The 25,493-nt window shown below is 62.0% G+C and overlaps 2 protein-coding genes across 2 annotated transcripts in view; both read left to right on the top strand.

Moving 5' to 3' along the window:
• The window catches only part of HUWE1 (HECT, UBA and WWE domain containing E3 ubiquitin protein ligase 1), a 53,501-nt gene extending 37,461 nt beyond the window's left edge, over positions 1-16,040 (top strand). The window contains exons 30-41 of the mRNA XM_036405493.2: positions 890-1,017; positions 1,763-1,850; positions 3,808-4,005; positions 4,498-4,743; positions 6,095-6,212; positions 6,296-6,436; positions 8,485-8,772; positions 10,611-10,716; positions 13,319-13,436; positions 13,507-13,688; positions 14,357-14,547; positions 15,578-16,040. Of these exons, the coding sequence (XP_036261386.1) occupies positions 890-1,017; positions 1,763-1,850; positions 3,808-4,005; positions 4,498-4,743; positions 6,095-6,212; positions 6,296-6,436; positions 8,485-8,772; positions 10,611-10,716; positions 13,319-13,436; positions 13,507-13,688; positions 14,357-14,547; positions 15,578-15,680 (1,907 nt within the window). The 3' untranslated portion in view covers positions 15,681-16,040. The remainder of the gene's footprint in view (positions 1-889; positions 1,018-1,762; positions 1,851-3,807; positions 4,006-4,497; positions 4,744-6,094; positions 6,213-6,295; positions 6,437-8,484; positions 8,773-10,610; positions 10,717-13,318; positions 13,437-13,506; positions 13,689-14,356; positions 14,548-15,577) is intronic.
• A 367-nt stretch (positions 16,041-16,407) lies between these two features.
• On the top strand, positions 16,408-24,409 carry GNL3L (G protein nucleolar 3 like). The gene is made up of 15 exons (XM_036405487.1): positions 16,408-16,471; positions 16,549-16,586; positions 16,691-16,792; positions 17,097-17,177; positions 17,416-17,499; positions 17,579-17,705; positions 17,817-17,920; positions 17,995-18,139; positions 19,190-19,277; positions 20,355-20,532; positions 22,077-22,219; positions 23,689-23,819; positions 23,892-23,977; positions 24,054-24,225; positions 24,314-24,409. Exons 1-15 carry the CDS (start codon positions 16,459-16,461, stop codon positions 24,364-24,366), a joined length of 1,545 nt encoding a protein of 514 aa, XP_036261380.1. The 5' UTR covers positions 16,408-16,458; the 3' UTR covers positions 24,367-24,409.
• Positions 24,410-25,493: the final 1,084 nt, after the last annotated feature.

The raw sequence follows: 25,493 nt of genomic DNA, 5'->3' as shown, positions 1-25,493 counted from the left end.
CGCTGAGCGCGCTGACCGCTGGACATGCTGACTGCTGGCCATGCTGACCACTGACCGCTGGACATGCTGACCGCTGTCTGTGCTGACCACTGACCACTGTCTGTGCTGACGGCTGAGCGCGCTGACCACTGGACATGCTGACCACTGTCTGCTCTCACCACTGTCCATGCTGACCACTGACTGCTGGCCATGCTGACCACTGACCGCTGGACATGCTGACCACTGTCTGTGCTGACTGACTGCTGACCGCTGTCTGTGCTGACCACTGACTGCTGGACATGCTGACTGACTGCTGGCTGCTGGCCGTGCCGACTGACCCCTGTCAATGCCAACTGACCACTGTCCATGCTGACCACTATCTGTGCTGACCACTGTGCATGCTGACTGACCGCTGTCCATGCTGACTGACTGGTGACTGTGCTGTTCGTGCTGACCACTGTCCGTGCTGACCACTGACCGCTGGACATGCTGACTGCTGTCTGTGCTGACCGCTGTCCGTTGTGACCGCTGACTGTGCTGTCCGTGCTGTCCATACTGTCCGTGCTGACCGCTGACCATGCTGTCGGTGCTGTCCATGCTGACCGTGCTGTCCGTGCTGACCATGCTGTCCGTGCTGACCATGCTGTCCATGCCGTCCGTGCTGTCCATGCTGACCATGCTGTCTGTGCTGACCACTGTCCGTGCTGTCCATGCTGACCACTGACTGCTGACCATGCTGTTGGTGCTGTCCATGCTGTCCATGCGGTCCGTGCTGTCCGTGCTGTCCGTGCTGTCCATGCTGACCGTGCTGACCGTGCTGACCGTGCTGTCCATGCTGACCACTGACTGCTGACCATGCTGTCCGTGCTGTCCGTGCTGACCATGCTGACCGCTGCCCTCTGTGCCGCAGGCGCCGCGGGGCTGGGGGCGGCCGGCAGCATCCAGGCCGCCGTCCGGCAGCTGGAGGCCGAGGCCGACGCCATCATACAAATGGTACGTGAGGGCCAGAGGGCCCGGAGGCGGCAGCAGGGAGACACGGTTAGCACGGCCGCCTTCCTCCACCCTGCCCTGCTCTTCCTCCCTCCCGCTCCTGTCTGCCCTGGCCCGGCCCCTTCGGCCTCCTCCTCCTCCTCCTCCTCGGCCTCCTCGGCCCGCCCCTCTTCATCATTCTCACCCCATCCTCATCATCCTCACCCCCTCCTCACCCCCTCCTCATCATCCTCATCCCCTCCTCATCATCCTCATCATCCTCATCATCCTCACCCCCTCCTCATCATCCTCATCATCCTCACCCCCTCCTCATCATCCTCACTCCCTCCTCAGCCCCCTCATCCTCATCCCTCCCCTTCCTCCATCCCTCCTCATCCTCCTCATCTTCCCTTCCCTGACCCTCCTCAGCCTCCTCCTGCCCCCTCATCTTCATCCTCTCACCCCTCACCCTCCTCAGCCTCCTCGTTCTCCCATCCCCTCCTCATCCTCTCTTCCCCTCCCCTCCTGCCCCCACTCCCCCACAGCAGCCTTCCTCCTGCCCGTCCCCATCATCACCCTCACCTTCCTCTTCGTCATCCTCATCCTTCTCCTTCATCCTCTTCCATCTTCATCATCCTCCCCCTCCTTCCCCCCCCCCCTCTCCCCATCTCCCTCCCGCTTCTCCCCCCTCCCCCCACGGCTCCCAGCCCCCCTCCCCCCCCCCCCATGTTTGGGGGTCCCCCCGGCCCGGGGGGGCTCTGGGGGCTCCCCCGGGGGGGTCCCGGCCCCCTAAAGCCGCCGCCGTCCCCCCCAGTCGGAGGCCGGGCCCGCGGACGCCGTCCCCCGGCGCGAGGAGTCGCCCATGGACGTGGACCAGCCCTCGCCCGCCCCGCAGGACGTGGGTGAGAACCCCCCCGGTCACCCCCCAGTACGGCCCAGTGCCACCCAGTCACCCTCCAGTATGGCCCAGTGCCACCCAGTGCCACCCAGTGCCACCCAGTCACCCTCCAGTATGGCCCAGTGCCACCCAGTGCCACCCAGTGACCTCCCAGTGCCGCCCAGTCACCCTTCAGTACGGCCCAGTGCCACCCAGTGCCACCCAGTGACCTCCCAGTGCCGCCCAGTCACCCTCCAGTACGGCCCAGTGCCACCCAGTGCCAACCAGTGCTACCCAGTCACCCCCCAGTGCCACCCAGTGACCTCCCAGTGCCACCCAGTGCCAACCAGTGCTACCCAGTCACCCCCCAGTGCCACCCAGTGACCCTCCAGTATGGCCCAGTGCCACCCAGTCACCCCCAGTGCCACCCAGTCACCCCCAGTGCCACCCTGTCACCCTCCAGTGTAGCCCAGTTGTCCCCCATTGTCACCCAGTCACCCCCAGTGCCACCACTGGGGCCATCCCCGCTCCCGGGCTGGTGCTGGTGCGGGGCCATCCCAGTGTCACTGCAGGGCGTGGAACTGCTGGGGTTGGGTGGCACTGCTGGGGTGGCACCGCTGGGGTGGCACCGCTCACACTGGGTGTCACTGTTTGGGTGTCACTGGTTGGGTGGCATTGTTGGGGTGTCACTGTTCACGTTGGGTGGCACTGTTGGGGCGGCACTGCTCACACTAGGTGTCACTGCTGGGGTGTCACTGGTTGGGTGGCACTGCTGGGGTGGCACTGTTGGGGTGGCACTGCTCACACTGGGTGTCACTGGTTGGGTGTCACTGGTTGGGTGTCACTGGTTGGGTGGCATTGTTGGGGTGTCACTGCTCACACTGGGTGTCACTGTTGGGGTGTCAATGGTCACATTGGGTGTCCTCGTTGGGGTGGCACTGGTCATGTTGGGTGGCACTGGTTGGGCAGGTGGATGGGTGGCACTGTTGGGGTGTCACTGGTTGGGTGTCACTGTTGGGTGTCACTGTTGGGGTGTCACTGCTCACACTGGGTGTCACTGTTTGGGTTTCACTGGTTGGGTGGCATTGTTGAGGTGTCACCGGTCACGTTGGGTGTCATTGGGGTGTCATTGGTTGGGTGTCACTGCTCACATTGGGTGTCACTGTTGGGGTGTCAATGGTCACATTGGGTGTCGTTGTTGGGGTGGCACTGGTCATGTTGGGTGGCACTGGTTGGGCAGGTGGGTGGGTGGCACTGTTGGGGTGTCACTGGTTGGGTGTCGCTGTTGGGGTGTCACTGCTCACATTGGGTGTCAGTGCTGGGGTGTCACTGTTTGGGTGTCACTGCTCACACTGGGTGTCACTGTTTGGGTGTCACTGGTTGGGTGGCATTGTTGGGGTGTCATTGGTCACGTTGGGTGTCGCTGTTGGGGTGTCATTGGTTGGGTGTCACTGCTCACATTGGGTGTCAGTGCTGGGGTGTCACTGTTGGGGTGTCAGTGCTCGGGTGTCACTGTATGGGTGTCACTGCTGGGGTGTCACTGCTCACACTGGGTGTCACTGTTGGGGTGTTACTGCTGGGGTGTCACTGTTGGGGTGTCAGTGCTCGGGTGTCACTGTTGGGGTGTCACTGGTCACGTTGGGTGTCATTGGGGTGTCATTGGTTGGGTGTCACTGTTCACATTGGGTGTCACTGTTCATATGGGTGTCACTGTTTGGGTGTCACTGCTCACATTGGGTGTCACTGGTTGGGTGTCACTGTTGGGGTGTCATTGGTTGGGTGTCACTGCTCACATTGGGTGTCACTGCTCACAATGGGTGTCACTGCTGGGGTGTCACTGCTCACATCGGGTGTCACTGTTGGGTGTAACTGCTTGGGTGTCACTGTTGGGCTGTCACTGTTGGGGTGTCACTGTTTGGGTGTCACTGCTGGGGTGTCACTGCTCACACAGCCATGTCCTGATTGTGTCCCCCCCACCCCAGGCCCCGAGGCCGCGCAGGGCGGGGACCGGGACCGGGACCGGGACCGGGACCGGGACCGGGACAGGGACAGGGACAGGGAGGAGCGGCCCCCGGAGCTGCCCCTGCTGAGCGAGCAGCTGAGCCTGGACGAGCTGTGGGACATGCTGGGAGAGTGCCTCAAGGAGCTCGAGGAGTCCCACGACCAGCACGCCGTGCTCGGTGCGTGTCCCCACGCTGTCCCCGTGCTGTCCCCTGCCCCAGGCCACCCACTCACCCCACACTGTCCCCACGCTGTCCCCACGCTGTCCCCACGCTGTCCCCGTGCTGTCCCCACGCTGTCCCCTGCCCCAGGCCACCCACTCACCCCACACTGTCCCCGTGCTGTCCCCACGCTGTCCCCTGCCCCACACCACCATTCCCCCGTTGTCCCCCAGTTCTCCAGCCGGCCATTCGAGGCGTTTTTCCTGGTGCATGCCACCACTGCCCCTGTCCCCATGCTGTCCCCACGCTGTCCCCACCCTGTCCCCACGCTGTCCCCTGCCCCACGCCACCACTGCCCCTGTCCCCACGCTGTCCCCACGCTGTCCCCACGCTGTCCCCACGCTGTCCCCACGCTGTCCCCACGCTGTCCCCATGCTGTCCCCACGCTGTCCCCACGCTGTCCCCACGCTGTCCCCTGCCCCACACCACCATTCCCCCGTTGCCCCCCAGTTCTCCAGCCGGCCGTCGAGGCGTTTTTCCTGGTGCACGCCACGGAGCGCGAGAGCCGCCCGCCGGTGCGGGACACGCGGGAGAGCCAGCTGGCGCACATCAAGGACGAGCCACCGCCGCTGTCCCCCGCGCCCCTCACGCCCGCCACCCCCTCCGCCCTGGACCCCTTCTTCTCCCGGGAGCCCTCGGCCATGCACATCTCGGCCAGCCTGCCCCCGGACACGCAGAAATTCCTGCGCTTCGCCGGTGAGCTGGGCACGGCAGGGGGCTTCACCGGGGGAGCTTCGGGCTTTGGGAAAGTGGGGAAGGGGATTGGGAGTGTGGGGAAGGGGTTTGGAGGGGCTGAAGGCAGCTTGGAGGGCGTTTGGGGGCTTTGGGCAGGGGGTTTGGGGGAGCTTAGGGAATTGGGAAGGGGATTGGAAGTGTGGGGAAGGGGTTTGGAGGGGCTGAAGGCAGCTTGGAGGGCGTTTGGGGGCTTTGGGCAGGGGGTTTGGAGGGGCTGAAGGCAGCTTGGAGGGTGTTTGGGGGCAGCTTTTGGGGTTTGGGAAAGTGGGGAAGGGGATTGGGATTGTGGGGAAGGGGTTTGGAGGGGCTGAAGGCAGCTTGGAGGGCGTTTGGGGGCTTTGGGCGGGGGGTTTGGGGGAGCTTAGGGAATTGGGAAGGGGCTTTGGGGGGACTGGGAGGGGCACTGGGGGATATTGGAGGGAGCTTTGGGGGAGCTCAAGGTGTGGAGAAGGGGATTGGGAATGTGGGGAGGGGGTTTGGGGGGCTGGAGAGTCCGGAAGGTGGATTTGGGGTGTGGGGAGGGGGTTTGGGGACATTGGGAGGGGGTTTGGGAAAGCTTGGGGTGTGGGGAAGAGGATTGGGGGTCTGAGGAAGGGGTTTGGGGGGGATTTGAGGGGGCTGGGGAGAGCCTCAGATTTGGGGACAGGGTTTTGGGGGGTCAGGGGGGACTTTGGGGTGTGGGGAAGGGATTTGGAGGGATTTGAGAGGGATTTGAGAGGGGTTTGGGGGATGTTAGAGAGGGGTTTGGAGGGATTTGAGAAGGATTTGAGAGGGATTTGAGAGGGGTTTGGGGGGATTTGAGAGGGATTTGGGGGGATTTGAGAGGGGTTTGGGGGGATTTGAGAGGGGTTTGGAAGGATTTGAGAGGGGTTTTGGGTTATTTGAGAGGGGTTTGGAAGGATTTGAGAGGGATTTGGGGGATGTTAGAGAGGGGTTTGGAAGGATTTGAGAGGGATTTGGAAGGATTTGAGAGGGATTTGGAGGGATTTGAGAGGGGTTTGGGGGATGTTAGAGAGGGGTTTGGGGGATGTTAGAGAGGGGTTTGGGGGAGCCGCAAAGCTTTGGGGAGGGAAAACTCAGGGGATTTTTGGGCTCCTCAAGTCTTTGGAAAAGTGAAATTCGGGAGGGGTGAATTTGTGGGATTTTTGACCTCCTCAACACTTTGCGGTCGGTGCCCACCCAAGACCGCAAACACCGACGGGGCCAAACCTCCCCTTCCCGAAGCGCCGCAGCCGCCGGGCATTTGGAAAGGGGGGGTTCCCCTATTGGAGGACACCCCCAAACCCCTTTGGTTTTGGTTTCGTTTCCCCAGAGACGCACCGGACGGTGCTGAACCAGATCCTGCGGCAATCCACCACCCACCTGGCCGACGGCCCCTTCGCCGTGCTGGTCGATTACATCCGCGTGCTGGACTTCGACGTCAAGCGCAAGTGCGTGGCCTGGGAAGGGGGTCCCAGGAAATCGGGGTCCCCCCAGAGCCCCCCTGACTCCCCCCTTTCCCGGCCCTGGCCAGGTATTTCCGGCAGGAGCTGGAGCGCCTGGACGAGGGCCTGCGCAAGGAGGACATGGCCGTGCACGTGCGGCGCGATCACGTCTTCGAGGACTCGTACCGGGAGCTGCACCGCAAATCCCCCGAGGAGATGAAGAACCGACTGTGAGGGCCCCGGGAACTCTAAAATATCCCCTGGGAACCCCAGGATATCCCATAGGAACACTAAAGTGATGCCTGGGATATCCAAAATATCCCCTGGGATATAAAAATATCCACTGGGATATAAAAAATATTCCCTGGGAACCCCAGGATATCCCATAGGAACCCTAAAATGATGTTTTGTGTATCCAAAATATCCCCTAGGAACACCAAAATATCCCCCTGGTAGCCCCCAAGATAACCCCTGGGGACCCAAAAATATCCCCTAGGAACCCCAAAATACTGCCTGTGATATCCAAAATATCCACTGGGACCCCCAAAATGTCCCCATGGGAACACTGAAATACTGCCTGGGATAACCAAGATATCCCCTGGGAACAACCAGAATGTCCCTTGGGAACCCTAAAGTATCCCCTAGTAAAAAAAAAAAAAAAAAAAAAAAAAGAAAAAAGAAAAGAAAAGAAAAAAAAAGAGAGAGAAAGCACAACACACACAACTGGAAACCCTAAAATACTGCTCGGTACATTTTTTTAAAAAATGTCCCCTGGGAACACCAAAATATCCCCTAGTAATTCTAAAATATCCCATAGGGACCCCAAAATTACTCATTGTAATCCTAAAATATCCCCTAGGAACCCCAAAATGCTCCCTGGTATATAAAAAATTATCCCCTGGGAACCCTAAAATACGGCCTGGGATATCCAAACTATTCCCCGGGAACCCCAAAATGTCCCTTGGGAACTCTAAAATGTCCCCTGGGAACCCCAAAATATCGCCTGGGATATCCTAAATATCCCTTGGGACACTCTGAATACACCTGGGGTACCCCAAAATACTCCCAGGACACCCAGAACACCCCTCCGTCCTCCCCATATCCCCCTAAACACCCCAGTTCCCCCCAAAATGCCCCTTGGCCCCACAAACAGCTCCCGACCTTCTCCAAATCCCCTAAAAACTCCCCCAGACCCTCCTTAAACACCCCCAAAATCCCCCTCCGCCCTTCCTCCCTTCTCCCTAAAATGCCTCCATCCTCCCCAAACCCCCTCTCCCGACCCCTGACCCACTGATTCCGCCCCGAGGCCCCCCTAAAGCCACCTCCAAACCCCCCAATTTCCCCCAAAACCACCTCCATCCTCCCCAGTTCCATTTCCCACCCCACTTAACCCCCAATTCCCCCCAAAGCCACTTCCAAACCCCAAAATTCCTCCCCAATTTCCCCCAAAACCACCTCCACCCTCCCCAAACTCCCCCAAAACCACCTCAAATCCCCCCAAAACCACTTCCACCCTCCCCAAATCCTCTCTCTGGGTCTCCCTAACCCCCAAATTCCTCCCCAAAACCCCCTCCATCCTCCCCAAATCCCCTCTCCCACCCCACTTAACCCCCAAGTCCCCTCAAAACCACCTCCAAACCCCAAAATTCCTCCCCAAACTCCCCCAAAACCACCTCTATCCTCCCCAAATCCTCTCTCTGGGTCTCCCTAACCCCCAAATTCCTCCCCAAATTCCCCCAAACCCCCTCCACCCTCCCCAATTCCCCCCAAAACCACCTCAAATCCCCCCAAAACCCCCTCCCCTCTCCCCAAACCCCCTCTCCCATCCCACTTAACCCCCAATTCCCCCCAAAACCACCTCCACTCTCCCCAAATTCCCCCAAAACCACCTCAAATCCCCCCAAAACCACTTCCACCCTCCCCAAATCCTCTCTCTTGGTCTCCCTAATCCCCAAATTCCTCCCCAATTCCCCCCAAAAACTCCTCCAAATCCCCCCAAAACCCCCTCCACCCTCCCCAATTCCCCCTAAAACCACCTCCATCCTCTTCAATCCCCCCAAAACCCCCTCCACCCTCCCCAGTTCCCCTCAGTACCACCTCAAATCCCCCCAAACCCCCTCTCCCATCCCACTCAACCCCCAAAACCCCCTTCACCCTCCCCGAATCCCCCCCAAAACCCCCTCAAATCCCCCCAAAACCCCCTCCCCTCTCCCCAAACCCCCTCTCCCACCCCAATTCCCCCCTCCAAACCCCCCTTATTTCCCGCCCCCCGTGTCAGGTACATCGTGTTCGAGGGCGAGGAGGGCCAGGACGCCGGGGGGCTGCTGCGGGAGTGGTACATGATCATCTCCCGCGAGATGTTCAACCCCATGTACGCCCTGTTCCGCACCTCGCCCGGCGACCGCGTCACCTACACCATCAACCCCTCGTCCCACTGCAACCCCAACCACCTGAGCTACTTCAAGTTCGTGGGCAGGATCGTGGCCAAGGCCGTCTACGACAACCGGCTGCTGGAGTGCTACTTCACCCGCTCCTTCTACAAGCACATCCTGGGCAAGTCCGTGCGGTAAGGGCCGGCCCGGGGGGGCTGGGGGGGTGTTTGTGGGGTTTGGGGGTGCGTTTGTGGGGTGATGGAGCTGTTTATGGGGTGATGGAGCTGTTTGTGGGGTGATGGAGCTGTTTGTGGGGTGATGGAGCTGTTTATGGGGTGATGGAGCTGTTTGTAGGGTGATGGAGCCCCTCAGAGGATGGGAGGATTGCATCTGTGGGGTGTGGGGTGGTGTTTGTGGGGTGATGGAGCCCCTCAGAGGGGTGTGGGATTGCATTTGTGGGGTGTGGGATTGCATTTGTGGGGTGTGGGGCGGTGTTTGTGGGGTGTGGGAGTGTGTTTATGGGGTGATGGAGCCCCTCACAGGAGGGTGGGATTGCATTTATGGGGTGTGGGAGCTGTTTGTGGGGTGATGGAGCCCCTCAGAGGGATGTGGGATTGCGTTTGGGGCTGTTTGTGGGGTGTGGGGTGGTGTTTATGGGGTTTGTGAGGGGTGGGAGTGCGTTTATGGGGTGATGGAGCCTCTCAAGAGTGGGGTAGGATTGTGTTTGTGGGGTGTGGGAATGCGTTTAGGGGGTGATGGAACCTCTCAGAGGATGTGGGATTGCGTTTGTGGGGTTTTGGGGTGTTTCTGGGGGCTGGGAGTGCATTTATGGGGTGATGGAGCTTCTCAGAGGAGTGTGGGATTGTGTTTATGGGGTGCTGGACCCCCTCAGAGGGATGTGGGATTGCGTTTGTGGGGTGTGTGGAGGGGTGTTTGTGGGGGTGAGAGTGCGTTTATGGGGTGTGGGATTGCGTTTGTGGGGTGTGGGGGTGTGTTTATGGGGTTTAGGGGTGTTTACGGGGGGTGGCAGTGCGTTTATGGGGTTTGTGGGGGGTGGGAGTGTGTTTGTGGGGTGCTGGACCCCCTCAGAGGGATGTGGGATTGCGTTTGGGGGTGTTTGTGGGGTGTGGGGGGGTGTTTATGGGGTTTGTGAGGGGTGGGAGTGCGTTTATGGGGTGATGGAGCCCCTCAGAGTGGGGTAGGATTGTGTTTGTGGGGTGTGGGGGTGTGTTTGTGGGGCGGGGGTCCTGTTTGTGGGGTGTGGGAATGCGTTTAGGGGGTGATGGAACTTCTCAGAGGATGTGGGATTGCGTTTGTGGGGGGTAGGAGTGTGTTAATGGGGTGATGGAGCTTCTCAGAGCGGTGTGGGGTTGCATTTATGGGGTGTGGGATTGCGTTTGTAGGGTGTGTGGAGGGGTGTTTGTGGGATGTGTGGGGGTGTTTGTGGGGGTGGGAGTGCGTTTATGGGGTGATGGACCCCATCAGAGGGATGTGGGAGTGCGTTTGGGGGTGTTTGTGGGGTGGGGGTCCTGTTTGTGGGGTGTGGGAATGCGTTTATGGGGTGATGGAGCCCCTCAGAGTGGGGTAGGATTGTGTTTGTGGGGTGTGGGGGTGTGTTTGTGGGGTGTGGGAATGCGTTTATGGGGTGATGGAGCTCCTCAGAGGGGTGTGGGGTTGCGTTTGTGGGGTGTGGGAGCTGTTTATGGGGCGCTGGAGCCCCTCACAGGAGGGTGGGATTGCATTTCTAGGATGTGGGACTGCACTTATGGGGTGCTGGAGCCGTTTATGGGGTGCTGGAGCCATTTGTGGGGTGCTGGAGCCGTTTCTGGGGTGCCGGAGCCCATTAGAGGAGGTGGGGCCGCATTTATGGGGTTCTACCCCCTTGGCCCGGTCTGACACAGTTTTGGGGCTCTCCAGCTGTGTCTGACTCCATTTTTTGGGGGGCTCTCAGCAGGGTCTGAGCCTGGTTTGGGGCTCCCCGTGGTTTGTGACGGCATTTTTGGGGCGCTGCCCCCCGGTTTTGGCTCGCCAGGTACACGGACATGGAGAGCGAGGATTATCACTTCTACCAGGGCCTCGTGTACCTGCTGGAGAACGACGTCTCCACGCTGGGCTACGACCTCACCTTCAGCACTGAGGTGGGGATCCCCAAAACCAGCACTGGGACACCCCAAAACCAGCACTGGGACACCCCAAAACCAGCACCGGGACCCCCAAAACCAGCATTGGGACCCCCCAAAACCAGCATTGGGACCCCCCAAAACCAGCACCGGGACCCCCCAAACCAGCACCGAGACCCCCAAAACCAGCACCGGGACCCCCAAAAGCACCAAAGACATAGGGACCCCCAAAACCAGCACTGGGATCCCCAAAACCAGCACTGGGATCCCCAAAAACCAGCACTGGGATCCCCAAAACCAGCACCGGGACACCCCAAAACCAGCACCAGGACCCCCAAAACCAGCATTGGGACCCCCAAACCAGCATTGGGACCCCCAAACCAGCATTGGGACCCCCAAAACCAGCACCAGGACACCCCAAAACCAGCACCAGGACCCCAAAACCAGCACCGGGACACCCCAAAACCAGCATTGGGACCCCCAAAACCAGCACTGGGACCCCCAAACCAGCACCGGGACCCCCAAAACCAGCATTGGGACCCCCAAAACCAGCACTGGGACCCCCAAAACCAGCACTGGGACCCCCCAAAAGCACCAAAGACACAGGGACCCCCAAAACCAGCACTGGGACACCCCAAAACCAGCACCGGGACCCCCAAAACCAGCACTGGGACCCCCCAAAAGCACCAAAGACACAGGGACCCCCAAAACCAGCACTGGGACACCCCAAAACCAGCACCGGGACCCCCAAAACCAGCACTGGGACACCCCAAAACCAGCACCAGGACCTCCAAAACCAGCACCGGGACCCCCTCGGGACCCCCCAAAAGCACCAGGACCCCCCCAAAAGCACCAGGACCCCCAAAACCAGCACCGGGACCCCCCAAAACCAGCACTGGGGGTCTCCAGTTCCCCTCAGCTGCCCCTGGAGGGTCCCATGTGCCAGGGAGGGGTCCCCCCCCCTCCTGGGGTGTCCCCTCGGTTTGGGGGCGTCCCTGGGGTGTCCCCTCACTGCTCACGCCCCAGGGGTGACACCCTCCCCTCCTGGGGACCGGTTCTGTGACCCAGGGACAGCCCAGGCGCAGGAATTTGGGGTGTTTGAGTTCCCCAGGTTCAGGAATTTGGGGTGTTTGAGGTCCAGGGATGTCCCCTCTGCGTCCCCTCATCCCCTCCCTGTTTCTCCTCAGGGGAACAAATTCGGGGTGTTTGAGGCTCCTCAGGTGCAGGAATTCGGGGTGTTTGAGGTTCGGGGATGTCCCCACTCCCTGCTGACCCCTCCGTGCCCCCCCAGGTGCAGGAATTTGGGGTGTTTGAGGTTCCCCAGGTTCAGGAATTTGGGGTGTTTGATGTTCAGGGATATCCCCACACCCTCCTGACCCCTCCGTGCCCCCCCAGGTGCAGGAATTCGGGGTGTTTGAGGTTCCTCAGGTGCAGGAATTTGGGGTGTTTGAGGTTCCCCCCCAGGTGCAGGAATTTGGGGTGTTTGAGGTTCCCCAGGTGCAGGAATTCGGGGTGTTTGAGTTCCCCAGGCGCAGGAATTTGGGGTGTTTGAGGTTCCCCAGGTGCAGGAATTTGGGGTGTTTTGAGATTTCCCAGGCTCAGGAATTTGGGGTGTTTGAGGTTTCCCAGGTGCAGGAATTTGGGGTGTTTGAGGTTCCCCCCCAGGTGCAGGAATTTGGGGTGTTTGAGGTTCAGGGATATCCCCACACCCTCCTGACCCCTCCGTGCCCCCCCAGGTGCAGGAATTTGGGGTGTTTGAGTTCCCCAGGTGCAGGAATTTGGGGTGTTTGAGGTTCAGGGATGTCCCCACACCCTGGTGACCCCTCCATGCCTCCTCAGGTGCAGGAATTTGGGGTGTTTGAGGTTCCCCCCCAGGTGCAGGAATTTGGGGTGTTTGAGGTTCCCCAGATGCAGGAATTGGGGGTGTTTGAGGTTCAGGGATATCCCCACTCCCTGCTAACCCCCCCGTGCCCCCCCAGGTGCAGGAATTTGGGGTGTTTGAGGCTCCTCAGGTGCAGGAATTTGGGGTGTTTGAGTTCCCCAGGTGCAGGAATTTGGGGTGTGTGAGGTCCAGGGATGTCCCCTCTGTGTCCCCACACCCTGGTGACCCCCCCTGTGCCCCCCAGGTGCAGGAATTCGGGGTGTTTGAGGCTCCTCAGGTGCAGGAATTTGGGGTGTTTGAGGTTCAGGGATGTCCCCTCTGCATCCCCTCATTCCCTCCCTGTTTCTCCTCAGGGGAACAAATTTGGGGTGTTTGAGGCTCCTCAGGGGCAGGAATTTGGGGTGTTTGAGGTTCCCCCCCAGGTGCAGGAATTTGGGGTGTTTGAGTTCCCCAGGTGCAGGAATTTGGGGTGTTTGAGGTTCCCCGGGTTCAGGAATTTGGGGTGTTTGAGGCTCCCCAGGTGCAGGAATTTGGGGTGTTTGAGGTTCCTCAGGTGCAGGAATTTGGGGTGTTTGAGGTTCAGGGATGTCCCTCCCATATCCCCACACCCTCCTGACCCCCCCGTGCCCCCCCAGGTGCAGGAATTTGGGGTGTTTGAGTTGCCCAGGTGCAGGAATTTGGGGTGTTTGAGGTTCGGGGATGTCCCCACACCCTGCTGACCCCCCCGTGCCCCCCCAGGTGCAGGAATTCGGGGTGTGCGAGGTGCGGGACCTGAAGCCCAACGGGGCCAACGTGCTGGTGACGGAGGAGAACAAGAAGGAGTACGTGCACCTCGTGTGCCAGATGCGCATGACCGGTGAGCAGCGGGGCCGGGGGGGGGTTTTGGGGGGTCCCAGGACCCTCCTGACCCCCCCAAAATCCCACAGGCGCCATCCGGAAGCAGCTGGCGGCGTTCCTGGAAGGGTTCTACGAGATCATCCCCAAGCGCCTCATCTCCATCTTCACGGAGCAGGAGCTGGAGCTGCTCATCTCGGGGCTGCCCACCATCGACATCGACGACCTCAAGGCCAACACCGAGTACCACAAGTACCAGGGCAACTCCATCCAGGTGGGGCGGGGTCCTGGGGGGGGGTTCAGAGGGTTCTGGGGTGATCTCAGGGGGTCCTGGGGGGGTTTCAGGGGGTTCTGGGGTGATCTCAGGGGGTTTTGGGGTGATTTCAGGGGGTTCTGGGGTGATTCTGGGTACCAGGGCAACTCCATCCAGGTGGGGCGGGGTCCTGGGGGGGGGGTTCAGAGGGTTCTGGGGTGATCTCAGGGGGTCCTGGGGGGGTTTCAGGGGGTTCTGGGGTGATCTCAGGGCGTCCTGGGGGGGTTTCAGGGGGTTCTGGGGCTATCTCGGGGGTTTCTGGGGGGGTTTCAGGGGGTTCCAGGGGGAATCTGGAGCGATTTCAGGGGGTTCTGGGGTGATTTCAGGGGGTTCTGGGGTGATTCTGGGTACCAGGGCAACTCCATCCAGGTGGGGCGGGGTCCTGGGGGGGTTTTGGGGAGATTTCAGGTGATTCTGGGGCTATCTCGTGGGGTTCTGGGGGGGTTTCAGGGGGTTCTGGGGGGGTTCTGGGTACCAGGGTGACTCCATCCAGGTGGGGCTGGCACCTGGGGGGATCATGGGGGATTCTCTGGGGTTCAGGTGGGATTCCAGGGGGGTCCCAGTGGCCGAACTGTCCCTGTCCCCGAGTGCCAGTGGCTGATTGTCCCTGTCCCCGTCCCCGTGCCCAGATCCAGTGGTTCTGGCGTGCCCTGCGCTCCTTCGACCAGGCCGACCGCGCCAAGTTCCTGCAGTTCGTGACGGGCACGTCCAAGGTGCCCCTGCAGGGATTCGCCGCCCTCGAGGGCATGAACGGCATCCAGAAATTCCAGATCCACCGCGACGACCGCTCCACCGACCGGCTGCCCTCGGCACACACCTGGTGAGGGACAGGGGGACACTGGGGGGGACATGGGGACATGGGGGGGACATGGGGACACTGAGCACTGCCCTCGGCACACACCTGGTGAGGGGACATGGGGACACTGGGGGGACATGGGGACATGGGGGGGACATGGAAACACCGACCGGCTGCCCTCGGCACACACCTGGTGAGGGACAGGGGGACACTGGGGGGGACATGGGGACACTGGGGGGACATGGGGACATGGGGGGGACATCCAAACACCGACCGGCTGCCCTCGGCACACACCTGGTGAGGGGACATGGGGAATGGGGGGGACATGGGGACATGGGGGGGACATGGGGCAGACATGGGGACACTGAGCCCTGCCCTCGGCACACACCTGGTGAGGGACACTGGGGGACAGCAGGAGGACACAAGAAGGGACATGGGGACACTGGGGGGGGGACATGGGGACACCGACCGGCTGCCCTCGGCCCACAGCTGGTGAGGGGACATGGGGACACTGGGGGGACATGGGGACATGGGGGGACATGGAAACACCGACCGGCTGCCCTCGGCCCACAGCTGGGGAGGGACATTGGGGGACATGGGGACACTGCGGGGACAAGGGAGAAACACATAGGGACACGGCGACACTGAGCACTGCCCTCAGCACACAGCTGTTGAGGGACATGGGGGGACATTGGGGGGACACAGGGACACTGAGCACTGCCCTCAGCTCACACCTGGTGAGGAGACACAGGGGGACATCAGGGGACACACGGCCACCACCGCCCTCTGCCCACACCTGAGACGGGGGGACATGAAAGGGTGGCAGGGGACACAGGAGGACACAGAGATGGGGGGACAGGGGACACACAGCTGAGGTGGCACTGGGGTGACCCTGGCACGGGGACACACCTGAGGAGCAGGACTGGGCGGGGTGGGGGGGGGGGGTGGGACAATGACACGAGCTCGGAGCTGGGGGTGGGGGGGTACACAAAGCCGGGACAGGAACATGGGGATGGCACTGGGGGAGGTGACAATGACACGGGTGTGTCCCCAGCTTCAACCAGCTGGACCTGCCGGCCTACGAGAGCTACGAGAAGCTGCGGCACATGCTGCTGCTGGCCATCCAGGAGTGCTCCGAGGGCTTCGGCCTGGCCTAGGGGGGCCGCGCCGGCCCCCCCGCAGGGGCTCTATAAATATATATATATTTTTTGGTTCCATTGGCTTTTTTTGGTTTGTTTTGTTTTTTTTTTTTTTTCGGGGTTTATTATTTTCTTTTTTTTTTTTTTTTCTCCGGTCCCGGTTTGGGGGGGGTTTTTTGTGCTCTGTTGGAGGGTTGGGGGTTCCCTCCTTAAACCCCCCACCCCTCACCCCCCTCCCCCCGTGTTGGGGGCGGGGATGGTGAAAGGGGGGAGCCCCCTGAAATTATAAATAAGAAGTTCAGCCCCCTCCCCCCACCCCAAAACTGAGAGAAAAAGTTAAAAAAAAAAAAAAGGAATAAAAAAGTGCACTCTTGGTAAGGGCAGTCCCGGTCGTTCTTGGAGGGAGGGGTGGGCTTGGCCGCCATCTTGGGTGTGGCGGGGGGGGAGGGAGTGGAGGCTGGCCGCCATTTTGGGTGTGGCGGGCCGATACTCGCGCGGGGCCGCCATGTTGGATGTGGCACTAAGGGCGGGGTTTGCTGCTGTCCGCCATCTTGAGCGTGGCCGTGTCGCTATGGCCGCCATGTGGAGTGTGGCGCGTGGGCCACATTGGGGGGGGGGGGGGGGTGTGGATGTCGCCGGATGGTGGCCGCCATCTTGGCGTGGGGGGCGCCATATTGAGTGGGGCTGGTGGCCGCCATGTTGGGCGCTGCCGCCGCGTTGCGACGTCTTTTCGCCGCGCCGGAAGTGGCGTCATTGCACGGCGCCAAGGATCCCCGGCGGCGTGGGAGCCGCAGCCATGACCCGGTCCCGTGAGTTCAGGGAGGCACCGGGAGGGCTCGGGGGGCTCTGGGGACCCTCCCCGCACTCACCCCGCCCCTCCCTGCAGGGCGACAGGTGGAGAAGTCCCGGAAGAAGCGCGTCCAGGTGAGCCCGAGCCGGGCGGGTTTGGGGGTGCAGCCCTTGTGACCCCCCTATGTGTGAGCCCCCTCACCCGGGCTGTCCCCGTGTCACCCCCGCGTTGTCCCCAGGCCCAGCGCGCCCGTGTCGGGATCAAGAAGGACCCGGGGGTGCCGCAGCTCGGTCGCTTCGCCGCCTTCGCGGAGCAGCAGCGCAAGACCCGGCAGAGACGGGTGAGGAACCCGGGGGACGTTTTGGGGGTGACCCCGCGGGGGGAGTTTGGGGTTGTCCTTCAGATGTAACCGTGGGAGGGATTCTGGGGTTCCCCGGGGTATTTTGGGGTGTCCCTGCCAAATCTGAGCACAGGAGGATTTTGGAGCGTTCCTCCCATCGTGACCCCGGCGGGGAATTTTGGGGTCCCCCCTCAAGTACAAACTTGGGGGGGCTGTGTGGGGTCACCCCTCCCAGTCTGATTCCAGGGGGGGTTTGGGGTCTGATCCCGGGGGGGTTTGGGTCTGACCCCCCTGTGTCCCACAGCCACTGAAGGGGCAGCAGCGCTCACACCTGGCCGTGCACCTGGCGGATGCTCTGCAGCGACAGCAGCGCTTCCAGAGCCAGGTGGGGCTGGGGACGCCCGGGGGGGGCTCCCTAAAGAGTGGGGGGCTTCCCAAGGAATGGGGGGCTCTCTAAAGAGGGGGGGGCTTCCTAAGAGGAGAGCATTCCCCTGCGAGTGAGGGGCTCCCCCTGGAAGGGAGAGGGGATTCCCCACACACAGGGGGCTCCCCCCAGAATTTGGGGGGCTCCCCAGGGTTGTCCCCCCATCCTGGGGGGGTCCTCCTAACACAGGTGCCCCCAGGAGAAGGAAGAGGAGGATGAGGAGCCCCCGCAGCCCCCCCAGGACGAGGCCTCGCTGCGCCACTTCGGGCGGGAGCTGCGCAAGGTCGGTGCCGCAGGGGTGGGGTGGGGGGGGTTTTTGGGGGGTCTTTCTTTTTCCCCCAGCTGAACCCCGACTCTGGCAGGTGCTGACGGCGGCTGACGTGGTGCTGGAGGTGCTGGATGCCCGCGACCCCCAGGGCTGCCGCAGCCCCCGGCTCGAGGGGGCCCTGCGGCCCCAGCAGCGCCTCGTGCTCGTCCTCAACAAGATCGGTGAGGGGGGCAGGGGTGTGGATCTGGGGGTCCCAGCGTGGATTTGAGGGGGGTCCCCTGTCCCCCCACAGCCCCTGAGGACACCCCTGTGTGTGTCCCCCCCCTACACAGACCTGGTGCCGCGGGACGTGGTGGCCGCGTGGCTGAAGCACCTGCGGAACGAGTTCCCCGCCGTGGCCTTCAAGGCGTGCACGCAGCAGCAGAGCCAGAACCTGGTGGGTGCTTGGGGAGGGGTCTGGGGGGGATCAGGGCTGGGGGTCCCCCCCTGACCCCGCCTGTGCCCCCACAGAAGCAGAGCCGGATGCCGGCGGATGTGGCCCCCAAGGATGTTCTGGCTGGGGGGGCCTGCGTGGGGGCCGAGAACCTCCTGCACATCCTGAGGAACTACGGGCGCTGCGGGGAGGGCAGGAGCTCCATCACCGTGGGGGTCGTGGGTGAGGGGCTGGGGGGGCCACGGGGGGGGGCTGGGGGGCACATGGGGGGAGGGGGATGGGGTGGAGTGGGGGGGCTGTGAAAGGGAGGATTGGGGTGTGAGAGAGGGTTTGGGGGGCAGGGGGAACATGGGGGGCTGTGAAAGGGAGGGTTGGGGTGTGAGGGGGGGTTTGGGGGATGAGTGAGAGGCTGTGAAATGGAGGGTGGGGGGTTTGGGGGGGGGTTTGGGGGTTGAGGGGGGCTGTGAAATGAAGGGTTGGGGTGTGAGGGGGGATTTGGGGCTGGGGGACTGGGGGTTATGGGGGGCTGTGAAATGGAGGATTGAGGTGTGAGGGGGGTTTGGGGGGTTGTGAAATGGAGGGTTGGGGTGTGAGGGGGGTTTGGGGGTTGAGGGGGGCTGTGAAATGCAGGGTTGGGGTGTGAGGGGGGTTTGGGGGGTTGTGAAATGGAGGGTTGGGGTGTGAGGGGGGTTTGGGGGGTTGAGGGTTGAGGGGGGCTGTGAAATGGAGGGTTGGGGTGTGAGGGGGGTTTGGGGGGCTGTGAAATGGAGGATTGGGGTGTGAGGGGGGTTTGGGGGGTTGTGAAATGGAGGATTGGGGTGTGAGGGGGTTTGGGGGTTGAGGGGGGCTGTGAAATGGAGGATTGGGGTGTGAGGGGGGATTTGGGACTGGGGGACTGGGGGTTATGGGGGGCTGTGAAATGGAGGATTGGGGTGTGAGGGGGGGTTTGGGGGTTGAGGGGGGCTGTGAAATGGAGGATTGGGGTGTGAGGGGGGTTTGGGGGGTTGTGAAATGGAGGGTTGGGGTGTGAGGGGGGTTTGGGGGTTGAGGGAGGAGGGGGGTGTACAGGGGACATGGGGGCCTGTGAAATGCAGAGGTGCAATGAGTGAGTGGGGCTGGGGGCTTTGAGGGGCAGTGGGGGGGGGTTGGGGTTGATTACAAGGCTGTGGAATAAGTGAGTGGGGTCCGGGGGCTTTAGGGGGACAGTTGGGGGGCTGAGGTTGAATGGGGGCTGGGTTTTGGGGCCCCCCCTGACTCGAAGCCCTTCCCCAGGGTACCCCAACGTGGGCAAGAGCAGCCTCATCAACAGCCTCAAGCGCAGCCGCGCCTGCGGGGTGGGCGCCATGCCCGGGGTCACCAGGTGAGCCCACCTGGGCTGGGGTCACCTGCATGGGGTGGGGGGGCTGTGGGGGGAGGCTGGGTTCACCCTGCCCAGCTGTGGGTGTGGCACAGACCCCGCCCAGCTGTGCAGTGGGTGTGGCACAGACCCCGCCCAGCTGTGCCGTGGGTGTGGCACAGACCCCACCCAGCTGTGCAGTGGGTGTGGCACAGACCCCGCCCAGCTGTGCCGTGGGTGTGGCACAGACCCCGCCCAGCTGTGCAGTGGGTGTGGCACAGACCCCGCCCAGCTGTGCAGTAGGTGTGGCACAGACCCTGCCCAGCTGTGGTGGATGTGGCACAGACCCCGCCCAGGTTCAGTGGGTGTGGCACAGACCCCGCCCAGCTGTGCAGTGGGTGTGGCACAGACCCCGCCCAGCTGTGCAGTGGGTGTGGCACAGACCCCGCCCAGCTGTGCCGTGGGTGTGGCACAGACCCCACCCAGCTGTGCAGTAGGTGTGGCACAGACCCCACCCAGCTGTGCAGTGGGTGTGGCACAGACCCCGCCCAGCTGTGCAGTAGGTGTGGCACAGACCCCGCCCAGCTGTGCAGTGGGTGTGGCACAGACCCCGCCCAGCTGTGCAGTAGGTGTGGCACAGACCCTGCCCAGCTGTGGTGGATGTGGCACAGACCCCGCCCAGGTTCAGTGGGTGTGGCACAGACCCCGCCCAGCTGTGGTGGGTGTGGCACAGAGCCCGCCCAGCTGTGCAGTGGGTGTGGCACAGACCCTGCCCAGCTGTGCCCTGGGTGTGGCACAGACCCCACCCAGCTGTGGTGGATGTGGCACAGACCCCGCCCAGCTGTGGTAGGTGTGGCACAGACCCCGCCCAGCTGTGGTGGATGTGGCACAGACCCCGCCCAGCTGTGCAGTGGGTGTGGCACAGACCCTGCCCAGCTGTGCAGTGGGTGTGGCACAGACCCCGCCCAGGTTCAGTGGGTGTGGCACAGACCCCACCCAGCTGTGGTGGGTGTGGCACAGACCCCACCCAGCTGTGCCGTGGGTGTGGCACAGACCCCACCCAGCTGTGCAGTGGGTGTGGCACTCAGTCCCCACCCCCAGGTGCCTGCAGGCCGTGCAGCTGGACGGGCACATTCGGCTCCTGGACTGTCCGGGGGTGGTGCTGGACTCTGGGGACCCCCCGGCTGCCGCCCCCCTCAGGGGGGCCCTGGCCCCACAGCGCCTGCGGGACCCCCTGAGCCCCGCCTGCGCCATCCTGCGCCGCTGCCCCCCCCAGCAGGTAATGGGGAACCCCGGGGGGGGAGTGTGGGGGGCCCCCCTCCCCATGGCAATGTCCTGAATTTGAGGGGGACCCCGTTTTTCCAGCTGCATCAGCAGATTTAGCTCTCAGCTCTTTGGGGGAATCGGTGACCCCCAAAACTGGAATTAAGGGGGGGCTCAACATTGGGGGTGCCCACCCTGCGCCCCTCTTCAAGAGTACCCATGCTGTGCCCCTAACCAGGGGGAGGGGAGCTTATTTTAGGGGGACCCCCCCACCCCACTTTGGGCATTTTCAGCCCATTTTGGCTACTGAGAGGGGGGCAGGGTGACCGTCCCCGGTGTGTCCATCCCCCCCAAACCCCTCTGTGTCCATCCCCCCAAACCCCTCTGTGTCCATCCCCCCAAACCCCTCTGTGTCCATCCCCCCAAACCCCTCTGTGTCCATCCCCCCCAAACCCCTCTGTGTCCATCCCCCCAAACCCCTCTGTGTCCATCCCCCCAAACCCCTCTGTGTCCCCCCACAGCTCAGCCAGTTTTATGGGGTGCCCCCTTGCAGTTCCTGGCTCACCTGGCCTGCTGGCAAGGCAACGTTCCCAATTTTGGGGGGGACCCCATTTTTCCAGCTCAGCTCTTAGAGGGATTCAGTGACCCCCAAAATTGGGATTAAGGTGGGGGCTCAACATTGTGGAGGAGTGCAGATTATTTCAGGGACACCCCCCACCCCACTTTGGGCATTTTCAGCCCATTTTGGCCATCGGGATGGGGACAGGGTGACAGCCCCTGGTGTCCCCCCCCCCAGCTGAGCCAGCTCTATGGGGTGACCCCCTGCAGCAACGTTCCCAATTTGGGGGGGACCCCATTTTTCCAGCTTTAGGGGGGATTCAGTGACCCTCAAAATGGGGAGTGGAGGTTCCTTCAGGGGGACCCTGCCCCACTTTGGGCATTTTCAGCCATTGAGATGGGGACAGGGTGACAGCCCCCCCCGGTGTGCCCACCCCCCCCAGACCCCTGTGTGTGTCCCCCCCCCAGCTGAGGCAGCTCTATGGGGTGACCCCCCTGCAGCAACATTCCCAATTTGGGGGCACCCCATTTTTCCAGCTTTGGGGGGGATTCAGTGACCCCCAAAATCGGGATTAAGGGTGGGGGGGGGTCAACACTGGGGCTGCCCACTCACCAGGGGGAGTGGAGATTATTTCAGGGACACCCCCTGCCCCACTTTGGGCATTTTCAGCCATCGGGATGGGGACAGGGTGACAGCCCCTGGTGTGCCCACCCCAGCTGAGGCAGCTCTATGGGGTGACCCCCCTGCAGCAACATTCCCAATTTGGGGGCACCCCATTTTTCCAGCTTTGGGGGGGATTCAGTGACCCCCAAAATCGGGATTAAGGGTGGGGGGGGGTCAACACTGGGGCTGCCCACTCACCAGGGGGAGTGGAGGTTACTTCAGGGACACCCCGTGCCCCACTTTGGGCATTTTCAGCCCATTTTGGCCATCGGGATGGGGACAGGGTGACAGCTCCCGGTGTGCCCACCCCCCCCAAACCTCTCTGTGTCCCCCCCCAGCTGAGCCAGCTCTATGGGGTGCCCCCCTGCAGTGACCCCCTGCAGTTCCTGGCCCACCTGGCCCGGCGGCAGGGCCGGCTCCGCCCGGGGGGGCTCCCGGACGCCCACGCTGCCGCCACGGCCCTGCTGCGCGACTGGACCAGGTCTGGGAGGGACAGGGACCCTCTGGGGCGGGGTCCCCACACCCTGAGCCCGGTTCTGGGGGGCTGGGAGGGGTTTCCACACCCTGAGCCCCTTTTTTGGGGGGTTGGGAGGGGTTTCCACACCCTGAGCCCTTTTTTGGGGGGTTGGGAGGGGTTTCCACACCCTGAGCCCTTTTTTGGGGGGCTGGGAGGGGTTTCCACACCCTGAGCCCCTTTTTTGGGTGGGTGGAAGGGTCTTCCCACACCTTGAACTGAGGGGTTTGGGAGGGGTTTCCACACGCTGAGCCCCTTTTTTTGGGGGACTGGGAGGGGTCTTCCCACACCCTGAGCCCATTTCTAGGGGGTTGGGGAGGGTTCTCCACACCCTGAGCCCCTTTTTTGGGGGGTTGGGAGGGCTCTTCCCACACCCTGAACCTGTTTCTGAGGGGTTGGGAGGGGTCTTCCCACACCCTGAACCCTCTTTTAGGGGTTTGGGAGGGGTTTCTTCACCCTCACCCCCTTTTTTGGGTGGGTGGAAGGGTCTTCCCACACCCTGAACCTGTTTCTGAGGGGGTTGGGGAAGGTTTTCCACACCCTGAACCTGTTTCTAGGGGTTTCAGAGGGGTTTCTTCATCCTGACCCCTCTTTTAGGGGGCTGGGAGGGGTCTTCCCACACCCGGAGCCCATTTCTGGGGGTTTGGGAGGGGTTTCCACACCCTGAGCCCCTTTTTTGGGTGGGTGCAAGGGTCTTCCCACACCCTCACCCCTTTTTGGAAGGGCTGGGGGTGGGTTTCCTACTCTGACCCCCTTTTTTGGGGGGCTGGGAGGGGCCTTCCCACACCCTGAACCTGTTCCTGAGGGGTTGGGGAGGGTTCTCCACACCCTGATCCCCTTTTTTGAGGGGTTGGGAGGGCTCTTCCCACACCTTGAACCTGTTTCTGAGGGGTTTGGGAGGGGTTTCCACATGCTGAGCCCCTTTTTTTGGGGGACTGGGAGGGGTTTCCTCACCCTGACCCATTTTTTTGGGTGGGTGGAGGGGTCTTCCCACACCCTCCCCCTTTTTTGGAGGGATGAGGAGGGTACCCATACACCCTGACATCATTTTGGGTACAGGAGGGGCTTTTCCACAAGGTGTAACCCCATTTTATGGGGGGCTACAAGGTCTCCCTGTGTCCTGACCCCTTTTCTGGGGACAAGAGGGGTTTTCCCACATTTTCTGAGCCCTTTGTTGTGAACCAAAGGGGTTTTTTCAGACCCTGGGACCCCTTTCTGGGGGGCTGTGGGATCTCCCACGCATCTTGACTCCCCTTTTTCAGGCTTCTGAGCTGTTCTTTCATACCCTGTGATTCTCTTTTTGGGGACTGGAGGCATCTTTTGACCCCGTTACCCCATTTGGGAGGGGCTGCAGGGTCCCCCCCCATACCCTGAGCTCTGTTTTTGGGGACAGGAGGGGTCTCCCCACACCCTGATCCCCCTTTTTTTCCCCACAGTGGGAAGATCACCTACTACACCCACCCCCCCAAATCTCAGGGGGTGCAGCTCGAGGCCCAAATCCTGCCAGAGCTGGGGCCAGCGCTGGACCTGGAGGCTCTGGAACGGGGCGATGCCGAGGCCCTGGCAGGTGAGAAACACCTGAACCCTCCCATCCCTCCTCGGGGACCCCCCAAAACTCACCTGGACCCCCCCCCCACAGCTGTCCCAGTGACGGTGACAGGGCTCGAGCTGTCCCCAGAGGAGGAAGGGGAAGAAGCCATGGAGGACAGCAGTGGCGACCTGGAGGTGGGAAGGGATTTGCTGAGGTTGGGGGAGGTTTTGGGGGGGTTTTTGGGTTAAATATTTGACCCCCCCCCCGCAGTTTGGCACGATGACAGTGGAGCTGAAGCCCCGGGTGAAGTCGGGGGGCACTGGGGGGGAGCCGGTGCCCCGAGCCCCCAGCCTGGAGGAGGTGGCTGCGCTCCCCCCTCTGTTCCAGGGGCAGGGGCTGCAGGCAGCTGGGAAAAAGAGGAAAAAACTGCAAAAAAGAGCACGTAAGTGAAGACACCCCCTTTTTTCCTGACCCCTCCAAACCTCTCTGACCGCCTCCCTTCACATTCCTGATCACCCCCCGTCCCACAGAGAAAATTGCCACGAAGCTGTCGGAGACGTTGGAGGCGGCCATGCAGTTTTGAGGCATCTACAAATTAAATAAAAAATATTATATTTAATTGAGAAGTGGTTAAAAAAGCTCAATTTTAGAAAATAGAAGAGCTCGGGGAACAGGGGTGCTGTCGGTGTGGTTTGAGGGGGTCTCTTAAGTAGGAGGTTGAAATGTGGAGGTTTTTGGGGGTCCCCCATGTCCCTGTGGGGGTTTTGGAGGGGGCAAGTGGGGTTGTAGAGCCCCCCCTATGATAGAGGGTACCCTGTTTTTACAGCTGACTCAGCAGATTTAATGCTCTGCCACTTAATGAACCTCAAAATTGTGGTCAAGGGGAGTGCTCAGCATTGGGGCTGCACCCCATTATTGAGAGCACTCCACCTCCACAGCCTCTCTAATCCCTAAAGCACCCAATGCCCCACTCTGACACTGTATGAGCCCCCCAACCCTACAGAGCACCCCAAAAACCACTTTGAACACACCCCAAACACTTCCTGAGGTCCCACACCTCCCCAAAACCCCCTTGTTCACCCCCAAAAAGGCACAGGGTGCCTCCCCAAGCTATCAGCCTTACCCCTCACAGCAGCCTCAGCTGTTCATGTGAGTTTGAGCACCTCATATAAAGGTTTCCTCGGGATTTTGGGGTGCCCCCAATATCCCATTGCTGGGCTGAGGGTAGGTACGGGCACCAAGCTCCCCTCAGCCTCCGCCGCCATTTTGCCACCTGCGGGAAGGGCCCTGGCAGTGCGTTACAGGTGGTGGTGGCCACACAGGTGCTTCCAATAACGACTGTTAAGGCCAAGGGAGGGGCCAAATGCACCACTGAGAGTCATTTTTGGGGTGTTCTGCGGTTTTTTTTCCACCGCTTTGCCACCATTTCGCCGCCGTGAGGGGGGCGGGGGGGGCGAGGGGGGGGCGCGCGCGAGACTTTTCCCGCCTTTTTCGCCACCTGATGGGAGGGGGGGGGGGTTGGAGCGCGAGACTAGTCTGGCGGGCACTAGGGGGCGGGGCCAGGTCCGCATATCGGCCAATCGCGGCGCGGCGATGGGTTGGTGGGCGGGGCGAGCGGGGGCTGGACCAATGGGAAGCGGGGCTGGCGCGGGGGGAGGGGTCGGTGGCGGATGTGGGCGGGGCCAGCGCAGTCGCCGTCGGAGCGCGGTC

The sequence above is a fragment of the Molothrus ater genome, unplaced genomic scaffold, assembly GCF_012460135.2.
Source record: "Molothrus ater isolate BHLD 08-10-18 breed brown headed cowbird unplaced genomic scaffold, BPBGC_Mater_1.1 matUn_MA100, whole genome shotgun sequence".
Classification (NCBI taxonomy): domain Eukaryota; kingdom Metazoa; phylum Chordata; class Aves; order Passeriformes; family Icteridae; genus Molothrus; species Molothrus ater.
This window is presented reverse-complemented; position numbering and strand designations above follow the sequence as displayed.